This window comes from Pan paniscus, chromosome 10, assembly GCF_029289425.2.
Source record: "Pan paniscus chromosome 10, NHGRI_mPanPan1-v2.0_pri, whole genome shotgun sequence".
Taxonomy (NCBI): Eukaryota; Metazoa; Chordata; class Mammalia; order Primates; family Hominidae; genus Pan; species Pan paniscus.
Window position 1 is genome coordinate 11369498 of NC_073259.2, and position 23234 is coordinate 11392731.

The 23234-nt window shown below is 45.2% G+C and overlaps 1 protein-coding gene across 1 annotated transcript in view; it reads right to left on the reverse strand.

Moving 5' to 3' along the window:
- Positions 1-23234, reverse strand: part of ANO2 (anoctamin 2) — a 384000-nt gene that overhangs the window by 251949 nt on the left and 108817 nt on the right. The window contains exons 5-7 of the mRNA XM_008973750.3: positions 21519-21670; positions 19502-19556; positions 16846-16897 (exon numbers count right to left, since the gene is read on the reverse strand). Coding sequence (XP_008971998.1) covers positions 16846-16897; positions 19502-19556; positions 21519-21670 — 259 coding nt within the window. The remainder of the gene's footprint in view (positions 1-16845; positions 16898-19501; positions 19557-21518; positions 21671-23234) is intronic.

Genomic DNA, 23234 nt, shown 5'->3' on the forward strand with positions numbered 1-23234 from the left:
ACATCCACAGGGGCAGGGCCAAGAAACATGACCAGGGCAGGCTTAGGCCCCGGCATTGGTACCTGAAAACACATACTTGTCATACAAGTATCTAGCATTGAGCTTCATAGACATATCTGGTTTCCTGGACACAAAGGAACAACCAAAGCACAGAAGTTTATGGTCTACCTCCCAAAGAGTCTCATTAAATCTACAAGTGCTGCTGGGTGACAGGGACTGCAGTGCCATTCCCTCCAGGCCAAACTCAAAGGAAACTTTTATCCATTGGGACAGGTACTTAGAGGAATGGTGCCATACTCCTGAAAATCCATTTGGTTTTGATTCTCCCCAGAACAGGGCCCAGTCCACCCGGCATTGTGCTTTCATCCCTGCACTCCAGCCGGACGTAAATCTAAACCAGAACTCCCAGACGGTGCATTTAACAGAGACTATATTTACCCATCACCAAATTGTCTTGACATGTGCTTAATTACTTAAATGCCTTTAATCCCAAGCCTTTTCTTCTAAGAAAATGTAAACCAGTTCAGCTGGATGAATGATAAACCAGATGTTTACAACACACAACACGGTCTGGCTTTGGTCAAAATAATTAAGACATCATCTCCTGATTGGGGAGGGGAGGTTCCCAAAGCATACATTTTGTTTAAAGACTCTGACACCAAAATGTCCACGAAAATATAGTTCCATCAACCTGTAATTTTCTGTCCATAAAAAAGCAACAATAACTTTCATATGAAGGAGCAAGAAAGGTGTTTACCCTCCTCTGATATGGTCAATGAGGCTTGAGTTTCTTTCCATGGCAAAGTGCACTAAAAAGTTATTCAATAGTAAAGTCAACTCCCAGGGCCCTGACAATTGACCTTAGGAAAGATGATATTGATTAAGGAGGCATCATGATCACTCCCACACTTCCACCACAATGCAGTACCCAAACTCACAAATATTTTCAGTCTCTGAATGTGATGGGCATTAATCCATAATCTCCCACTTCCAGGGGTAAATAAGAGAGAAAATAAGAGGGAAAGGTTGAGTTGTTTCTCTTGAGGTTATGAAAGAATTCTAAAAAGTTTGATCATTAGTCCAACCATACTTTTTCAAGGTCAACTCCTCCTGCTTTGCCATTTTATACTAATTTTAAACACCACCCCCCAAAAGAGAGAAAGGGAAGGGAAGGGTAAGGGAGGGGAGGGGAGAAGAGGGGAGAGGAAGGGATGGGAGGGGAGGGGAGGCGAGGCCAGGGAAGGGCAGGGAAAATAGTGCAGGGCAGGGCAGGGGAGTGGAGGGGAGGCAGGGCAGAGCAGGAAAGAGAAGGGGAAGGGAGGGAAGAAAAGGGAAGGAAAGGGAAGGGAAGAGGGAAGGGGAAGGGGAAGAGAGGGGAAAGGAGGGAAGGAGAAGGGAGGGAAACACAGGGCAGGGGAAAGAAAGAAGAAGAGGAAGGAAGGAAGGGAGGGAGGGAGGGAAGGAGGGAGGAAGGAAGGAGGAAGGAGAGAGAAAGAAAAAGAAAGAAAGAAAGAAGGGAAGGAAGGAAGGAGGGAGGGAGGGCAGGCAGGCAAGCAAAAGAAAGAGAGAAAGGAAGAAAGGAAGGAAGGTGGAGGAAGGAAGGAAGAGAGGGAGGGAGGGAAGGAGGAAGGGAGGGAGGGAGGGCAGGCAGGCAAGCGAAGAAAGAAAGAAAAAGAAAGAAAGAAAGAGAAAGAAAGAAAGCAAGGAAGGAAGAAGAAAAAGGAAGGAAGGTGGAAGGAAAGAGGAAGGAAGGAAGGGAAGGAGGAAGGGAGGAAGAGAGGGAGGGAAGGCAGACAAGAGAAAGAAAGAAAGGAAGAAGAAAAAGGAAGGAAGGAAGGTGGAAGGAAAGAGGAAGGAAGGAAGGGAAGGAGGAAGGGAGGAAGAGAGGGAGGGAAGGCAGGCAAGTGAAAGAAAGAAAGGAAAAAAGGAAGGAAGGAAGGGAGGAAGGAAAGAAGGAAGGAAGGAGAAGGACAGAAGGAAGGAAGGAGAAGGAAAGAAGGAAGGAAGGAGAAGCAAACAAGCAAGCAAGAAAAAGAAAGAGAGAGAAAGAGAGGAAGGAAGGAAGGAAGAGAGGGAGGGAGGAAGGAAGGGCAAGCAAACAAGCAAGAAAGAAAGAGAGAGAAAGAAAAAAAGAAAGAGAAGAAACAAAGAAAGAAAGAGGAAGGAAGGAAGTCGAAAGAGGAAGGAAGGAAGGAAGGAAAAAAGGAAGAGAGGAAGGAAGGAAAGGAAAAGAAGTTCCACAGACCTAGCTGGTGGCTAGGGCATTAAAAGGGACTGAATGCCAAATGTTCATACAATATTAGAAAACTAAAAACTAGGACCTTCACAGATAGACTTGGTTATCTTTGGGGGGTCAGAACCCCAGTGGTCAAATCCCCAGGAGGCAGGAGGCAGAGTACTTTGCAATACACTTCATATTCCCAAGTGTAAGTAGGTCATGAAGACTATGACAGTGCACCCTATCTTTATTTTTATCTTTTTCTTTTGTTCACTCTAGAGTTCCTAAAAATCACTGGGTAGATTATTAAATATGCAGATCTTCGGACCTTGCCCCTGCAGATTCTGATTCAGCAAATGTGGCATGGGACCTGGACAGCCAGGATTTTAGCAAGCACGCCAGGTGATTCTGATGCCAATTGCATGCAACCACACCTGACCACCATCGCCCATAATCACATGCAAAGAATTGCTATAGGAGTACAAACTTCTTCCAACCATCCTCACCAACTGCTCTGGATGCTCCTTATTCTCCATCTTCCCTTTCACTACAATTGTCTCCTCTCAACCTCTCTGAGGCCTGCGGACATCACGCAACCCCAAGTCCTGGCCACACCCCTGGTACCTGCTCTCTGTGAACTTTCAGGAAAGCCAGTCCCCTCCCTGGGCCTCGTTGGCTCATATGTACAGATCATGTGGCTCCTTTGAATCACAGAGTCTGGGAAATGTTAGAGTCAGAAAGAAGCTTAGAGAGCACTGAGAGGCCCCATTTGTTTTATGAGGGGAGAAACTGGCCCAGACAGGGAACATGGCTTGACCGAAGTTTTACAACTTGTTCATCCCAGAGCTGGAACTGGCACCCACTTCTCCAGCCTTGCCAGCTGTGTGCCTATCTTCCATCTTCCCCTTCCAGATATACTCTGTACGGTCCTCTATCTGACATGAACAGGCTGCTGTGCTCTCTGGCTTCCTACTGCTATCAGCAGTATTGAGACCCCTGGCCTTCTGCCTAAATAGTCACCTGCTCAAGGTCACCTCCTCTACCCAATTCCACGTTGCAGTGACCTCTCTATCTTTCTGCAGGTCTAGGGATGATAAGAGCTCTGCTATTGTTAATTCCAGGTTACAACGCCGTCCCTGGCATTCCCCAACTCCCTGCCTATCCCTTTGTAAATGGTTTCTCTATACATATGCCCACCTTGAATTATCCTAATTGGGGTGTGCTATTTGTTCCTATTGGGACCCTAACTGGTTATCTGGAATTGCCACCACCACGTCTTCTGTGTTATTTGCTTTCCTTGCATGTATCTGTCTTCTCACAGCCATGTGGCTTGCTCCCTGTTTTCCTCAAATATTACATCAGGAAGACCTTCTCTGACTACTCTATTTTAAATACCTTCCCACTCCCACTTCATTTTCATCTCCTTTATTTGCTTTATTCTTTCTCCTGACCCTTATCCCTACACGACATCCTATCCATTGTATTTACTTCTTGGTTTATTTTCTGTCTTCCATAACTAGAAAGTAAGCCCCTTAAGGGCAGGAATTTGTGTCTGTTGGATTCACTACTCCATTCCCCAGGTCCACAACATGAATGTCACATAGTAAGTGCTCAGTAAATACGTGTTGAATGAGTGAATGGATGTTATACTGGGAAGGGCTCAGCTTCCACCTCTTCTGGGAAACTTTTTCCAATAACTTTATCCATTTCCTAATTAAATGAGTTAAAAAGCAATGACAAAGAGCCAAGAAACCTAAGTTCTAAACCCAATTCCAAAGTTCTAGCTGTGTGTATGCCAGTTAATCTCTCTGTTGTGAAGTTAATTAACATCTGCTGAAGCTACTTTGCTGGCAGTTTAAAGGATCAAATGAGATAATGAGTGTTAAGATGTTTTGAAAAACATACAACTGCAAGCATGCAAGGAGTCCTTATTACTTTGGTGACAGTAACACCTCATTTATCAGAGGCCTCTTATCTGGTTATCTCAGCTCTCACAACAGAAAACCCAGAAACAAGAAAAAAATAAATGAGCAGCTAAAATAGATCTCACAAAACCTACTTTCTAATGCAATGTCCCTTTTCCACAGCAGAATCCTTCAGACCTCCTGCCATGCATTTTACACTCTCTTTACCCAAAATTCTAATGAGCTTGTTTTTCCATCTCCCACACTGCAAAGCGAAACTGAGATAGCAAAACTCGGGGAGGGAGGTTACCAGAGTCAAGAATTCAAGAAATCAGAGCAGTGTGGGGCAAACAATCCTAATAATGCTTTGATAATTCTTAAGAGAACATGAAAATCATTATGTTCTTAATGATGATCTTGAATAATCCAGAAAATTTGTCATACGCCTTTATGTGGAGAATATATGTAGACATGTTCTACATAAGACGCCTTTATGTGGAGAATATATGTAGACATGTTCTACATAAGCAAGCAGGAAATTGTGTGATAGACTTTAGAAAGATTTCTGTATAGAAAGATATTGCTGTAGGCAGCAAGAGCTACACCCCTGACCATATTCCCCCTTTCACTTTGGTTCAAGGTTAAATTTGCAGTTCAACTGTAGAAACTAGAAGACATTATGGTTTGAATATGTGTTCTATTTTCTTCCTCCTAGTTTTGACATTCTATTTTAATTTATTTTCTCTGGTTCTTATTTTTCAATTTATTTTTATACTATGCTGTCTTATTGTTTTTCTTGTAAGCCACCCCAGAGATTTTGTGGAACAAGGCAGGAATATAAATATATCACTACATACTACTTGTATATAGGTTAAGGCTTTGTAAAAGTAGGCATTCAATAAAAACGTATTGTCTACAAAGAAAAAAGAGACATTACTAGATAAACAGGAGTGTTTCCAAGTTATTACTATCTTTAGTATCTTTTCTATTTTCTAATATTTAAATTGGGTACAATGGGAAAGAGAATTAGCTTTGTAAGTTGGTTGCAAAAGAAATGACCATACAAAAGATAATCTGAGGGTGAAGGATCAATGAAAACACCTACGATTCCAAATCCAGTCCTGTTCTCCCTTTCTCTCTCTCTCTCTTTTTTTTTTTTTAATGAGGAAACAATCTTCTGGAGGTATATTAGCCGATTCTAGTCACTCATGCTTCTCTTCCACCCCTTATAAGCCAGAAAGAAAGGCAATAAAATCTAAATTTACCCTGTGGCTCAGGCCTCCATATTATCTTGGGGCCTCATGGAGTTATCACATTCCTCTTTTTTTTTTTATCTTCTAAATAAGATTGGTAAGTTCACCAAAGAGCTTAGAGGGCACTTGGTCTTCATGGGCAGAAGTCAACCCACTGGAAATCTGGCCTTTGGGTTCTCCTCTGCTGAGAAGTAGAGTTCAGTCACATGTCTCTTGTTACAAAGCTAGTAAGTCCTCAGTGGCTACTGTGAAGTTAACAGACTCTAAAGACTCAGCCTAATTCCACTCCTACTCTGTAGCATCCCAAAGGTATTGGAAATACGATTAGAGCAAGAGTACCCAAGTTCTAGACTCATTTCTGACTCAAGATGTAACCCTGGGCAAGTCACGTATCCTCTTTGTGCCCATCTGTAATTGGAGATGATCACTCCTGACATACATAAGTTTCCTGGGAGCAATGATTTACATTGATACTTAGACATATAGAGACATACACATGGACATTAATTGCCTCCTCCCCTGTGTCCCAACTGCACTCTGTATGTATCTCTATTATAGCACCTACCACATTGCCTCATCACAATCTGTTTCCACGTCTGTCTGCATGGCTAAACTAAGAGCCCCTCAAGGGTAGAAATTATGCTAAACTCAGCTTGGCATCCCTCCGTTTCTCTAACATCATTTGACACATAGCAGGTGCTCATTAAATGTTTTTTGAATGTCAAAAAGGAAAGACAAAATTATAAATACAACTCAAAAACAACAACAAAATCCTGACATTTGACTTTGAGACATCACCAAAAAACCCTCAGATTCTCACACACACAATAAAAAACATCAATGTTAAAGCAGAGGGCCTCTAGTCTCTAGTGGCCTTCCAACAACCTGGGGATTGTCCCCCAAAATAAACTTTTGTTTTTAGGACTTTCCAGTTTACAAAACAAGCTAACAGCCGCTTATTTCATCTTTACAAAAACTCTGCAAGATAGATATTATTATCCCCATTTTACATAAAAGTAAGCTGAGATGCAGAGAGGTTATTTGTCCATGAACACACATAGTCAGAAACTGACCAGAAACTGCTGTGGGACTAGCAGGCTGGGCATTTTTAAATTAATCCATTCAATCAAATCAACTGAGTAGAATGTGTGAGACAGGCAGTGAGGTGCACTGGGGCATAGAAGATGACTCAGAAATATCTCAAGGACTCACTGCCTTAGGAGTCTAAGCCATGGGTGTAGAAAACAAGCAAGAAAGAGATTCGGTTTGATAAGAGCTCCAAGGAAAGGGCTTTAAGGAAAAATCTGGAGGACAGCAATGTTTGATCTGGGGATAGGCATCACTGAGATTGGGGAAAAACACAGGCAGGACATTCAGGAAAAGGAAACAGCATGAGCAAAGATAGAGAAAAAAGTGGTCACATTAACAGGAAGAGGAGCAGGAGAGAGAGAGGAGAGAAGTGGACATGCTATTTTGAGGTTCTGGTGAACATCTAAGTGGTGGTATCCATCCAGCAACTGGAAATGCAGGGCTGCAATTGGTGAGAGAAACAGGAGCAAAAATAGATGGCTGCAAGTCATCTATATAGAGAAAATAGAGAGTGCAAAAGCCAAAGGAACTTGGAAGCTGACAACATCTAAAATGTGGAAGAAGGAAGAGAAATCAAGGAAAATGTGGCCCATGAGGCATAAACAGAAGGAGAGCAGTTGAGTAGGTCAACAGCACCTTCCAACAACTATCAGAAGATGGAGGTGCAGTAAAGAAGGCTTGGAAGGATGCAGGAAGTTGTGGAAGATGAAGACTGAGAAGAAAAAAACATGAACTATGGGAGGTGTGATGGTTAATACTGAGTGTCAACTTGATTGGATCGCAGGATGCAAAGTATTAATCCTGGGTGTGTCTGTGAGGGTGTTGCCAAAGGAGATTAACATTTGAGTCAGTGGGCTGGGAAAGGCAGACCCACCGTTAATCTGGGTGGGCACCATCTAATCAGCTGCCAGTGCAGCTACAATATAAAGCAGACAGAAAAACATGAAAAGACTATACTGGCCTACATCTTTCTCCTGCGCTGGACCCTTCCTGCCCTCAAACATCGGACTCCAAGTTCTTCAGTTTTGGGACTCAGACTGGGTTTCCTTGCTCCTCAGCTCATGGGAGCTTGTGATCATGTGAGTTAATACTTAATAAACTCATATTATATATAAATATATATATGGATATATAATAGGATATATATATATCCTATTAGTTCTGTCCCTCTAGAGAACACTAATACAGATTTTCTACCAGGAGTGGTTCTAGAGGAACAGAATATTAAGGATGGAGTTCTTTCATTGGTTTTGGGGTTTCTGGAGTTGGCTGCTTAATATGATTAGACCCCGAAATGCTAAGGACTCTACTTCTAATAGTATGGAGAACACTGATAGTCCTTGGCATGAACTGTTTAGAGAGTTATGCAAAATAAATGCATTTGACACTCCTGATTCACTGCTCATGACAGGCAAGGAGATTAGTGACTCTGTACATAATACCTTTGACCACATGCGGGGAACCAAGGAATATAATGAAGCGGTTGGTTGCTCCTAAGTTCAGTGGACAAAGTGATGAAAGAAAATGATGAACTCAGGGATTCTAACTCCCAACTTCAAAAGCAGATTCTGAGCATCAAATCTGCTAAGATGGCCCTGAGTGACAGTCTTATCTCCTGTAGACAAAGAGCTGAAATTGTGGAAAAACAGACACAAGCTCTTATCATGCGAGTGGCTGACCTGCAGTGAAAGGTGCATTCACAGCCTCTCCAGGTATCTACTGTTAAAGTCAGGGCATTGATTGCAAAAGAATGAGATGCAACAGTGATGGCCTCCCCTGAGGCAGTTGCCAGGCAAAATAATGTTGATTCTCCTCAGGAGCCACCCCCAACACCCCTGTTTGCTTCTAGACCTATAAATAGACTGAAGCCCCAGTGGGCCCTTAGATGTGAGGTTGACAGTATGACCCACGAGAAGGTGCACTACACTAGAAAAGAACTGCTCGAGTTTTCTAATTTATATAAACAGAAATCTGGATAACAGGCATGGGAATGGATATTAAGGATATGGGATAATGGTGGAAGGAACATAGAGTTGGATCAGGCTAAATTTATTGATTTGGGCTCATTAAGTAGGGACTCTGCATTTAATGTTGCAGCCTGGGGAGTTAAAAGGGGTTCTAATAGTTTATTTGCTTGGTTAGCTGAAATATGGATTAAAACATGGCCCACTGTGGCGAGCTGAAAATGCCTGATCTCCCTTGGTTTAACATAGAGGAAGAGATCCAAAGGGTTAGGGAGATTGGGATGGTGGAGTGGATTAGTCACTTTAGACCTACTCATCCTAGTTGGGAAGTCCAGAAGATATACCCTTGACCAATGCCTTGTAAAACAGATTTGTGAGGGCAGCACCTGCATCTTTGAAGGGCCCTGTAATCACTCTTCTCTGTATGTCAGATCTAACAGTGGGAACCACAGTCACTCAACTATAAAATTTAAATACAATGGGAATAATTGGATCCTGAAGTGGCAGGGGCCAAGTGGCAGCACTCAACCGTCAAAGGCAAGGTGGGTGTACCTACTGTAATGGACAGCAGAGGCAAAGCAGCAATCAGAATAATCTGACTTATGTAGAGCTCTGGCATTGGCTTATTAATCACAGTGTTCCTAGAAGTGAAATTTATAGGAAGCCTACTGCATTCCTACTTAATTTATATAAGCAGAAAACTTCTAGGTCAAATGGACAAAAGACTAATTTGAATTTAAAAACAGAGAATCATGGCCCATCAATCAATTTCCGGACTTGAGCCAGTTTACAGACCCAGAACCCCTTGATTGAAGGGGAGGTTGGGTCCCCTTGAGGAAGGACCCCACTATACTACTGACAATTTATGCTGTTAATCTTTCTCCCATCCTTCCCCAAGGAGACCTCCAGCCTTTTATCAGGGTAACTGTGCATTGGGGTAACTGTGCATTGGGGAAAGGGATATGATCAGATTTTTGGGGACTACTGGTCATTGGCTCTGAGATGACGTTGATTCCAGGGGACCCAAAACGTCATTGTGATCCTCAAGTTAAAGTAAGGACTTATGGAGCTCAGATAATTAATGGAGTTTCAGGTCAGGTCTGACTTACAGTGGGTCCAGAGGGTCCCCAGACTAATCCTGTGGTCATTTCCCCAGTGCCAGAATGCATAATTAGCATAGACATACTTAGCAGCTGGCAGAACCCCCACATCGGCTCCCTGACTGGTAGGGTGAGAGCTACTACGGTGGGAAAGGTCAAATGGAAGCCATTAGAGCTGGCTCTACCTAGAAAAATAGTAAATCAGAAACAATATCGCATCCCTGGAGGGTGTGCACAGATTAGTGCCACCATCAAGGACTGAAAGACACAGGGGTGGTGATTCCCACCACATCCCTCTTCAACTCTCCCATTTGGCCTGTGCAGAAGACAGATGGATCTTGGAGAATAACAGGGGATTACTGTAAGCTTAACCAAGTGGTAACTTCAATTGCAGCTTCTGTACCAGATGTGGTTTCATTGCTTGAGCAAATTAACACATCTCCTGGTACCTGGTATGCAGCTACTGACTTGGCAAATGCCTTTTCCTCCATTCCTGTCCATTAGGCCCACCAGAAGCAATTTCCCTTCAGCTGGCAAGGCCATTAGTATACTTTTACTGCCCTCCCTCAGGGGTATATCAACTCTCCAGCTTTGTGTCATAATCTAATTTGGAGAGACCTTGATCGTTTTTCCCTTCCACAAGATATCACACTGGTCCATTACATTGATGACATTATGCTGACTGGATCCAGTGAGCAAGAAGTAGCAAACACACCAGACTTATGGGTGAGACATTTGCATGCCAGGGGATGGGAAAAAAATCTGACTAAAATTCAGGGAACTTCTACCTCAGTAAAATTTCTAGGGGTCCAGTGGTGTGGGGCCTGTCAAGATATTCCTTCTAAGGTGAAGGATCAGCTGCTGCATTTAGCCCCTTTTACAACCAAGAAAGAGGCACAACACATAGTGGGCCTATTTGGATTTTGGAGGCAACACATTCCTCATTTGGATGTGTTACTCCGGCCCGTTTATCAAGTGATATGAAAGGCTGCCAGTTTTGAGTGGGATCCAGAATAGGAGAAGGCTCTGCAACAGGTCCAGGCTGCTGTGCAAGCTGTTCTGTCACTTGGGTCACATGACCCAGCAGATCCAATGGTGCTTGAGGTGTCAGTCACAGATAGGGATGCTGTTTGGAGCCTCTGGCAAGTGAATCACAGCGCGGGCCTCTAGGATATTGGAGCAAGGCCCTGCCATCTTCTGCAGATAACTGCTCTCCTTTTGAGAGACAGCTCTTGGCCTGTTACAGGACTTTGATGGAAACTGAACGTTTGACTATGGGTCATAAAGTCACCATGGCACCTGAACTGCCTATAATGAACTGGGTGCCTTCTGACCCATCTAACCATAAAGTGGGTCATGAACAGCAGCATTCCATCATCAAACGTAAGTGGTATATATGCGATTGGGCTCAAGCAGGTCCTGAAAGCACAAGTAAGTTACATGAGAAAGTGGCTCAAATGCTCATGGTCTTCACTCCTGCCACCCTGCCTTCTCTTCCCCAGTCTACACCAATGGTCTCGTGGGGAGCTCCCTATGATCAGTTGACAGAGGAAGAGAAGACTCAGGCCTGGTTCACAGATGAGTCTGCACAATACGCAGGCACCACCCAAAAGTGGACAGCTGCAGCAGCACTACAGCCCCTTTCTAGGACATCCCTAAGGACAGCAGTGAAGGGAAATCTTCCCAGTGGGCACTTCGAGTAGTGCACCTGGTTGTGCACTTTGCAAGCAAGGAGAAATGGCCAGATGTGCAATTATATACTGATTCACGGGCTGTAGCCAATGGTTTGGTTGGATGGTCAGGGACTTGCAAGAAGCATGATTGGAAAATTGGTGACAAAGAAATCTGGGGAAGAGGTATGTAGATGGACCTCTCTGAGTGGTCAAAAACTGTGAAGATATTTGTATCCCATGTGAGTGTTCACCAGCGGGTGACCTCAGCAGTGGAGTGGACAGGATGACCTATTCTGTGGACACTACTCAACCTCTTTCCCCAGCCACCCCGTCATTGCTCAATGGGCCCATGAACAAAGTGGCCATGGTGGCAGGGATGGAGGTTACACATGGGCTTAGCAACATGGACTTCCACTCACCAAGGCTGACCTGGCTACAGCCACTGCTGACTTCCCAATTTGCCAGCAGCAGAGACCAACACTGAGCCCTAAATATGGCACCATTCCTGGGGGTGATCAACCAGCTACATGATGGCAGGTTGATTATTTTGGACCTCTTCCATCATGGAAAGGGCAGAGGTTTGTCCTCACTAGAACAGACATTTACTCAGGGTATGGGTTTTCCTATCCTGTACGCAATGCTTCTGCCAAGACTACTGTATTAGTCCATTTTCACACTGCTGATAAAGATATACCTCAGACTGGGAAGAAAAAGAGGTTTAATTAGACTTACAGTTCCACATGGTTGGGGAGGCCCAAGAATCATGGAGGGAGGCACTTCTTACATGGCAGTGGCAAGAGGGCAAGAGAGAAAGAGGAAGAAGCAAAAGCAGAAACCCCTGATAAACCCATCAGATCTCATGAGACTTATTCACTATCATGAGAATAGCATGGGAAAGAACAGCCCCCATGATTCAATTACCCACCCTGTGTCCCTCCCACAACACATGGGAATTCTGGGAGATACAATTCAAGTTGAGATTTGCAGGGGGACACAGCCAAACCATATCATTCCACCTCTGGCTCTTCCAAATCTCATGTCCTCACATTTCAAAACCAATCATGCCTTCCCAACAGAGTCTTAACTCATTTCAGAATTAACCCAAAAGTCCACAATCATGCCTTCCCTCCAAAGTCTTAACTCATTTCAGAATTAACCCAAAAGTCCACAGTCCAAAGTCTCATCTGAGATAAGGCAAGTCCCTTCTGCCTATGAGCCTGTAAAATCAAAAGCATGCTAGTTACTTCCGAGATAAAATGGGGGTACAGGTATTTGGTAAATACAGCCATTCCACATGGGAGAAATTGACCAAAACAAAGGGGTTACAGGGCTAATGCACATCTGAAATCAAGCAGGGCAGTAAAATTTTAAAGCTCCAAAATGATCTCCTTTGACTCTGGGTCACGCTGATGCAAGATGTTGGTTCCCATGGTCTTAGGCAGCTGCAACCCTGTGGCTTTGCAGGGTACAGCCTCCCTCCTGGCTGCTTTCATGGACTGGCATTGAGTGTCTGCAGCTTTTCCAGGCACACAGCGCAAGCTGTCAGTGGATCTACTGTTCTGGGTTCTGGAGGAGGGTGGCCCTCTTCTCATAGCTCCACTAGGCAGTGCCCCAGTAGGGACTCTGTGTGGAAGCTTCAACCCCACATTTCCCCTGCACACTGCCCTAGCAGAGGTTCTCCATGAGGGCCCCACCCCTGCAGCAAACTTTCGCCTGCACATCCAGGCGTTTCCATACATCTTCTGAAATCTAGGCAGAGGTTCCCAAACCTCAATTCTTGACTTCTGTGCACCTGCAGGCTCAACACTACATGGAAGCTGCCAAGGCTTGGGGCTTCCATCCTCTGAAGCCACAGCCTGAGCTGTATGTTGGCCCCTTTCAGCCACAGCTGGAGCGGCTGGAACACAGGGCAGCAAGTCCCTAGGCTGCACACAACACAGGGACCCTGGGCCCAGCCCATGAAACCATTTTTTCCTCCTGGGCCTCTGGGTCTGTGATGGGAGAAGCTGCTGTGAAGGTCCCTGACATGGCCTGGAGACATTTTCCCCATGGTCTTGGGGATTAACATTAGGCTCCTTGCTACTTATGCAAATTTCTGCAGCCAGCTTGAATTTCTCCCCAGAAAAATGGGTTTTTCTTTTCTATCATATAGTCAGGCTGCAAATTTTCCAAACTTTTATGTTCTGCTTCCCTTATAAAACTGAATGCTTTTAACAGCACCCAAGTCGCCTCTTGAATGCTTTGCTGCTTAGAAATTTCTTCTGCCAGATACCCTAAACCATCTTTGTCAAGTTCATAGTTCTACTAATATCTAGGGCAGGGGCAAAATGCTACCAGTCTCTTTGCTAAAACGTAACAAGAGTCACCTTCACACCAGTTCCCAACAAGTTCCTCACCTCCATCTGAGACCACCTCAGCCTGGACCTTATTGTCCATATTGCTATCAGCATTTTGAGCAAAGCCATTCAACAAGTCTCTAGGAAGTTCCAAACTTTCCCACATTTTCCTATCTTCTTCTGAGCCCTCCAAACTGTTCCAACCTTCACCTGTTACCCAGTTCCAATGTTGCTTCCACATTTTTGGGGTATCTTTTCAGCAATGCCCCACTCTATTGGTACCAATTTACTGTAATAGTCCATTTTCATGCTGCTGATAGAGACATACCCGAGACTGGGAAGAAAAAGGACTTACAGTTACACATGGCTGGGAGGCCTCAGAATCATGGTGGGAGGGGAAAGGCACTTCTTACATGGTGGCAGCAAGAGAGAATGAGGAAGAAGCAAAAGTGGAAACCCCTGATAAACCCATCAGATCTCGTGAGACTTATTCACTATCACAAGAATAGCATGGGAAAGAACAGCCCCCATGATTGAATTACCTCCCCCTGGGTACCTGCCACAACATGTGGAAATTCTGGGAGATACAATTCAAGTTGAGTTTTGGCAGGGGGACACAGCCAAACCATATCAACTACCATCCGTGGACTCATAGAATGTCTTATCCACTATCATGGTATTCCATACAGCATTGCCTCTGACCAAGGCACTCACTTTACAGCTAAAGAAGTGTGGCAGTGGACTCATGCTCATGGAATTCACTGGTCTTACCATGTTCCCCATCATCCTGAAGCAGCTAGATTGACAGAACGGTGGAATGGCCTTTTGAAGTCACAATTGCAACACCAACTAGGTGACAATACTTTGCTGGGCTGGGACAAAGTTCCCCAGAAGGCCATGTATGCTCTGAATCAGCATCCGATATATGGTACTGTTTCTCCCATAGCCAGGATTCACGGGTCCAAGAATCAAGGCACTGAAGTGGAAGTGGCACCACTCACCATCGCCCCTAGTGATCCACTAGCAAAATTTTTGCTTCCTGTTCCCACAGCATTACGTTCTGCTGGCCTAGATATCTTAGTTTCAGAGGGAGGAATGCTGCCACCAGGAGACACAACAACAATTCCATTAAACTGGAAGTTAAGATTGCCACCTGGACACTTTGGGCTCCTCCTACCTTTAAGTCAACAGGCTAAGGAGGGAATTACAGTGTTGGCTGGGGTGATTGACCCAGACCATCAAGATGAAATCAGTCTACTACTCCACAACAGAGGTAAGGAAGAGTGTACATGCAATACAGGAGATTCGTTAGGGCGTCTCTTAGTATTATCATGCCCTGTGATTAAGGTCAATGGGAAACCACAACAGCCCAATCCAGGCAGGAATACAAATGGCCCAGACCCCTCAGGAATGGTTTGGGTCACTCCACCAGGAAGAAAACCACGACCTGCTGAGGTGGTTGCTGAAGGCAAAGGGAATACAGAATGTTTAGTGAAGAAGGTACTCATCAACACCAGCTACGACCACATGACCAGCTGCAGAAACGAGGACTGCAATTGTCATGAGTATTTCCTCCTTCTTTTGTTAAAAACATGTTTGTGCATGTATACACTTGCATTAAGAAATATCTTCATTTTATTTCCTTTTTCCTTTATCAAGTGACATAAGATTTATTGACCTCATATCAGCATTTAGGTATTGTTAACTTTATGTAATAGTATTTGGATTGGGGATGAGTGCATTTCCGGTTGTACGAAGGATAGTTGTATTACGTTAGGTGTAATTATGACCCTATTATTGCTTTTATTTGAAGATTATGTATGATCTCAGGAGATGTGTATGGGTTCAAGTTGACGATGGGTGGATTCGTGATGGTTAATACTGAGTGTCGACTTGATTGGACTGAAAGATGCAAACTATTGATCCTGGGTGTGTCTGAGAGGGTGTTGCCAAAGGAGATTAACATTTGAGTCGGTGGGCTAATGCTTAATAAACTCATATATATATATATATATATCCTTGATATATATATATAAAATTTCTCTGTTTTTTAAGCTAATTCTCTCACCCACTTACTCAGCCTCGCCTCATCAGCACCGTGTTCCAGACAAATAACATAACATGGAAGGTCTGATTTTTAAAAAGTGCATTGTTATTTGGAATCTTGTAGCAAGATGAATATAGCAAAGCAAATTCAAGCAAACATAATTGCCCTGTTGAGAGGTTAAGCACTATTCTAAAAAGACTATCATGGCATAAAACCCATTCTGATTCCTTCTCCAGCACTGTGCCCTGGGTACCCAGGCAGCTTACAAGCCCCACGACACACTCTCAAATATTAGCTAGCTAACATCATCATTATCATTGTTATTCCTGAGCCTGATCACCTCCTCTATTCAGTAGACAGGACTCCAAATGACTTTGAACTCTTTTCAACCTAAAGCTGCCTCAAAAGCCAAAGATTTGCCATCCCAGAGCGCATTCTGAAGGCAGCTCTCCCAAAGCTGTCAGAAGCCGCTTGGAGATGGCAGCACCTTGGGAACAAGGGTTCAACATGCAAAAATGACTCCCATGCAAAAGGTGTTTGTGCGTGACTTTTTGGCACATTTTTCGAAAAAGCAGTCTCATGGGGTTATGGGCACAGCTCACATTGCACCTGGGCCATCACAGATGTCTTCCACACGATCCATCAGGATCTGGACTGCCTGCCTTATACTGCCTGCCTTATACTTGGTCCCAAATGCTTCCAAGACAATTACCCTAATATTTAAGAAACGAACCACAGGGCAAACAGATTCAGCTGGATATGGTGAGAAGAATGCTGAAGTTAGAAGAGGCTCACTCAGACTCAGCCATCACGTGCTGTGTGGGCTTAGGACGGTCATGCCCCCTCTCTGGAGGTTCATCTCTTCTTACATAATATGAGGAGGTTGGACTAAAGGACCTCTAAGATGCTTTTCTTGGGTTATTAGAAACTACTGGAAATGGTGAAAAACAGAGGAGCCGCAGAATTATCCGGATAAAGTGGCAGGTGTGGGCGGTACAGGGAAAAGAGAAAGAGAAAGCCCGGAGACCTGGGAGGAGGGCCTGGGAGAAGTTACAACAGCCTGGGGGCAGCCCCACTGAGAAATGGGACCCCCGCTGCTCCTGGGGCCAAGGCAGGCTTCTCAGCCCAAGCTAAGCAGCCTCTCCGTGGGGGGCATTTGCTTGTTTTGTTCTTTGCTGCCGACCAAGGGAGCTGTTGAAAGCACGGGGCGGGAGCCGCCTCAGCGCCCGTCAGCACCCTGCCCGCGGGCTGGGGTCCTTACCCATCGTGTTGTTGGCTCGGGAGCAGGCTGTGCGCTTCAGGATCTCGTGCACCTAAAAGGGGACGACAGCAGAGCTGTGAGCTCCTAGCTCCCCCCCACTCTCCACCGTGTGTCACCCTCACCACTGCCTGGCAGGGGCGGGAGGCGCCCGGGCCCATTTGGAGCCAGGACGAAGCCAAGCATGTGCCTGGCTCATGGCCCGCACATCAACCCCACTCAGACTTGAGGACTTTGAGGAAACAAGGAATGTAAGCCCCGCGCACACATCCCCCGCCCCTTCGCCCCACCCTGAGAAAAACAAATGAATAAAAGGCTAGAAATGGACGGCAGTCACAGGAAGTAAGGAAAACAGAGGAGCCCACCCCAGACCACATAGCCTCGGGAGGGCTGGGAGGAAGCCCTGGGTCTGTGGAGTAGGGGACAGTGTCTGCCGCCCACGTCGGGGAACCTCAGGGAAGGCGGGGTTCTGTCTGGCGGGTCCCGGGGAGGGGCGGGACCCCTCCCCCAGCCTGGAGCCCGGCTGACAGGGAGAGCCAGTGTGGTAGCAGAAAGCTCCGAACGTGGAGGTAGGTGCAGAGGGTTCTGAGCAAACACCAGGAGGGGCAGCTTGCATCTGTAATGGGGCCATCTCGCCGAGCTGCTCGGGGACGCCAGCCGGACCGTGCACAGGAAAGTGCTCTGCAACAGCAAAGGAGCTACCTCTATGTTGGTCATTGATGTCTTTATTTCTCTGGTTTTTTCCTGCGTCCTCATCTTGCCTCCCTGATCAGAGCATATCATACACTTCCTTGAAGATTCATGTCTTAGAGCACAGTCCTAGGCACACAGCAGCTGCCGACTCAGTGGCTTTGCCTGCCTAAAGCCCTACATGCCCAAAACAGCCTACAGAATCCCCTGGCCTATGGGGCCTGCAGGGGACTGTGTTTCTTACATGGGAGGAAAGGGGTGCTTCCCACAAAATAATCAGGGAGGGACAAAGGTGGGTCAGTGTAAATCTGCTGGCCAACTAGTGACCTCCTGAGTCCCCAGCCTATGCCAGTCTATAAAGAGATGCCCAGCAATGAAGTCTGCTTTGCAACAAACAGCTGAGGTGCTCAGACACCCACAAAGAAGCAGGCACAGAGGAGACATCCGCAGATGTGGGTGAGGTCCTCCAACCAAAGTCCAGGGCAGAATAGACCCCAGGAAAAAACTCAAGGCTCTTTTCCCCTGTTCTCAATGTGGGGTGGACTGAGGAAAGGAAGATGCTTCCAGAAGGAGAGATGAATGCTAGAAGAAGTGTTATTCTATCATTATTTACATTCCCATATTCCAGTCACAGCCTAAAGGGAGTGTTAAATAAATAACTACGGGGCCCAAGAGTGTTTAATTCTGCTCCTAATATAGTGCAGTAATTCAACAGCAATAATAATTAGGAACAGCACTTATATGGCATTGTATTATTTTACGAGTACTTTGCAATTATCAAGTAATCTCCACAACACCTTATTACTCCCCCACAGTCGTGGGACCCAAGCCACAGTGAGATTTAATTGGTTTGTAATAGCATCAACCAAGAAAATGGGACGTTAATGCCTTTTTCCATTGGAAAAAAAAGAGATCTATGCCCATTTTAACTCTGCCTAAAACACTAGGCTAAGGGATCTGAGATTTCCTTGCCCATCCTGCAAGTAAGAGTTAATGTCATGTTTGCAGTGTGCCTGGGAAATAGCCTAGCCTCCTCTAATCACCTGTCCCTTCTTATTCATATATTTTCTTACCACCCTATTAGCTGGGAGGTCCTTCTAGGTATCTAATCCTCATTCCTCCTGTGGAAACTTCAGTTCTTTGGTAAGGATCAATGGAAACGCACTTCCATACGTCCCATGTGGGCATGTGTAAGTTTCTGGCATTCCTTGGGCCCCTCTTTCTCTCTTCTGCCCATAGGCTATGTGACCTCTAGGGTGACAGAGAATAATCGGTGAATGAAGCTGTTCTACAGCTCATGCAGGGGCCACAGAAACACAGGCCATATGCAGATTTTTATTAGAACCAATCATCCTACAAAATTCAAACACTTGACATGAAGGCAAAACGACTGTAGAAGAAGAGCTATGGTCACGAGCGTTGGCTTTCTATTGAATGGGCTGGTGATATTATTCTTGCGCAAATTGGCTAACTAGCATTCCTTGTTATAGAAATTCACATGACTCTGTCTTGGGAGTTGAAAGAAGGGAAAATGCATAAACAAACACAGCGGCCCAACAATCAGAAGGACTAGTTCTAATGCTAACGATCCTTGTTCTGACGCTAACGATCTATATAATTTTTTTCAATGCATTGCTTCTCAGAGCCTCAGTTTCCTCAATTGTAAATCAAGGGGTTCACCTAACTAACACCCGCACCAACTATGACCACCTCTGTTTTTCTTTTTTTTCTAAGAAGAAGTTTAATGGAGAACCCATAAAGAGAAGACGCTCCTCTTAAACCACGAGGGAGGGCAGTTATTTGCTGTTTCTTTTGGGGAATGGGGAAGCTCTTGCATACTCTTCTCTGTTGCTAGGCAACTCCAAGCAAATAACGGTGTGAGGTGGCAGGGCGGGTAAGATGCCCTGCCAACTAGGAACTCAGCCCTTTCCCCATCCTCTTTCCTAACACAGTACATCCATTTACTTACAATGCGGCTGCGGGTGGCATTATCAAAGAAGGTGTCCTTTTCCTGGATGTTGTACCTGGAGACACCAAGAGAGCAGATGGCAAATTCATTTCATTACCCTTGCCCTGAGACCACTGCCACCCCAGGCCCACAACAAATCTTTAGAAAGCAACATAGCAAGACTTATGAGGTGCACACACACACGATGTTTATGCCCTTCTTGACTCAGTAATTCTAAAAACACATTCTAGAAATTTATCTTAGGGAAGAAACTCAACACAAGGAAAGAAAAATAACATGAATAAAAATGCTTATTGAAAAGGTATTTATAACAAAGATTATAGCAATAAGATGCAATGCCCAAATCTATAGGATAGGGTATCATGCAGTCATTGAAATTTATAATTATGAAAACTTTGTGTAAAGAAAAAGATTACACCATGTTAGAAAAATATTATATGATGATAAGGTTCCAAATGGAAAGTATGTAGAAAAGATACTGGTGCATGAACAAAGACAGTGAAAAATACAAAACAAAAAGGGTATCATTTCAGGGTGTTGGATTATCACTCTGATTCTTCAAAATTTGATTTAATGTCACTGTCATCTCATCCATTAGAAAAATCTTAATTATGCAAGGGCTGGGTCTGTTTTTAACTTCTTATACTGAGCTTTCACTCAGAAAATAGCACATGGGGCATGTTTGTCATGCTGAGGAAGCTGTGCTAGAGGATGCACTGATGAAGGAAGGAAATACGCTCCCAGCACCCCAGGAGCCCCAGTCACTGGAATGTACATTTCTCCAAGTAACTGACACAGAGTAGAACATAGTAACATGCAGACCATTGCTATGAAAGTTCAGAGAGTGAAGCGCGTGCTTCTGGTTGGGAAGAGCAGAATACCCTTCAAAAGGAAGGTGTTGATGAACCAGTCTTGAAGGACAACAGAAGTAAAACGAACGGAGGTGCATGTGAAGTGACCATTCAGATGCCAGCACCAGCATAAATGAAGGCCCAGGGAAGGGGATGCAGGGAAGCACCACAGGACACAGAAAGAGCAGCAAGCCACCAGTCACCATGCAAGGCCCAGCTCAGCCACTTAGGGCGGTATGACCCTGGATGGACCTAGACTTTGGTATCTATAATAGAAGATAGTTAGATCTGGCCCACCACCTCGCAAGGGGACATGAGGACTCAATGAGAGGGTAAATATATGCAAATGAAACAGCATATTCATGTGTGTAGGATAATATCAAACACAGCAAAGATGGATAGGAGATGGTCTCTTATGGACAGCAGAAACACTGCTCCACAACTTCCACCTCCTAAAATGAGAAGGTCCTTCTTTCTGTCCTCTCTGCCCTTCCATGCCCCGGCCTTTCCCTCTCTTGCTCCATTTTCTCATCACCCTCGATGGTTGTTTATTTTCTCCTTAGCTCCTAGAGCAAAGTTGATGCTTGGCGGCTGCATCTCCCACTTCCCAGCTGTGGCTCCCCCTTCCAAACGTTTCCAAGTGGCTATCTCTGTGAAGAGCTTTTATTCACTCTTCCTAGGCAGGGTGCAGGGACAGGGAAAGACCCCTGAGAGTCAATGAGTGTACAAGTAGGCAGCTGGAATCCAGAAACCCAGAAGCTTCATCCACCTTCTCTCTGGTTTATCATATCCTGTTGAAACCCTATTAGACTGGCAATTGGGCAGAAGGTTTTCCTACAGAAGATACACAGGTGTCTGACCACTTTCTCACAGAGTTCCAAAGTTTATTGTTGGCTGCTCCCTGTTTTGCCCTCCATCCTGCAAAATGGTCAAATGGTGGATTTCCTGCTGGACAAGCACCCTTGGCTGTTTGGGACAATCTCACATGGGGAGGGGGTTCACAAAGCAGGCACAGGGACAATGTCACCATGAGAGCATGCTTCCTACTCTCTCTCCCAGGCACTGGGGCACCCACTTTGGGAGCCCCAGGGTTGAGTCATAGAACAGTATTCAATTTTCCTTCCCATCGCTTCCCACATCTCTGCTCCAGCAGCTTCAATACTCACAGGTACATCTTCTCCCTGGAGAATGGGTAGGAGAGGTTTTTCATCTTGTTGTTGCTGTGTTCTGGAACTCGGGGCTGCAGGGGCGAGCTCAGCTTCTGCAGAGCCGCGCTGAACTTCTTTGCAATGCCACCTCCTGCTTTGATCTCGTACATCTATGAAAGGAAGAGCCACAGGTCTGAAAAGGGGGTCACTTCCAGCAGAGAGGAATGGCTTCACAAAAAAAAGCTGCATGGACACAGATTCCCAGAGGTGAACATTGGAGAGAGGAAGAGACTGGGAGAAACAAGAAGGAGGGCCTTTCCCTTTTCCCCAGTGCTCTCACAAGGACCTGGACTCCGGACTCCTCTCAATCCTTTGAGCTCATGGAGGTGAGCAGTGTAGAGAAATAAGTGAGGAGTACAAACTTTCTATATGACTCGATATCATCTTAGAAAAACTGCACATCTACTATGTGACCCTAGTAGGTGCTTGACACAAATTAACTCCAATGCTTACAGCAACCCTGCTGGGTAGGTAATACTATTTCCATATGATGAGGCAATTAAGGCTCAGAGAGGTGAGGCGAATTAACAAAGGCCACATAGATAGGAACTGGGTGACAGAGCTTGGATTTAACTCATGTCAACCTAATCCAAAGTCTATACTCTAAAACTGCGCCACGCTTCTATGTGATCATCCAGCATCCCGTTCTTTATGTTTTTCTTAGGAAATATCTGTGTTTAAATGAGTTTGCTTTCGAAGTATTAAACATTTAATGAGTACCTGCCTTGAGTAAGGCATAGATTTAGTACCAAGGTAATTGTTAATATTTATAGTGCATACTGTTTTTTTAATAATGCATAGCGTGCTTTGCACACATTATAGCTTTGGATCTTTATAACCTGCAAATGGAGTCATTGAGACACAGAAGTTGTATTTCTCATAGCAAAGCTGTGATAAATTGATGATGGCCACAGATTTTTCACACATTCTTTTAAGAGGTAGCATCTCTGTTCCCACCCCCCCTTGAATCTGCATTGGATCTGTGGATGTTTAACCAGTGGAGTATAGCAGGAGTGATACTATGCCAGTTCCATCCTTTAGAACAGGGGTCCCCAATCCCTGGGGCCACAAACTGACCGGTACTGGTCCATGGCCTGTTAGGAACCGGACCACACAACAGGAGATGCGTGGTGGGTGAGCAAGCATTACCGCCTGAGCTCTGCCTCTTGTCAGATCAGTGATGGCATTAGATTCTCATAGGAGCGTGAACCCTATTGTGAACTGCACATGTGAGGGATCTAGGTTGCGTGTTCTTTATGAGAATCTAATGCCTGATGATCTGAAGTGGAACAGTTTCATCCTGAAACCATCCCTGCCACCACCACCCCTACCCTTGGTCCATGGAAATATTGTCTTCCATGAAACCAGTCCCTGGTGCCAAAAAGGTTGGGGACCACTGCTTTAGAAGACAGGCAGCCTCAGCCTTGGTTCGCCTTATCCCTTGAAGCCCTGAATCACACCATAAGAAGTCTACGGAGGCGTCCTGAGAGTACCCAGTAAGGGAAAGGCACTCAGCTGAGCCCAGTCTTCCAGCTGCCCTGCCAAGCAGCAGGCATACAGCTAAAGCCTTCCTGAACCCTCCCGTCCATCCCACCTCCAAGCTGGCTACCACCAAGTGACCCCAGTCAACACCACATGAAGCAGAATAATCACCCAGCCCAGCTCTGCCCAAGT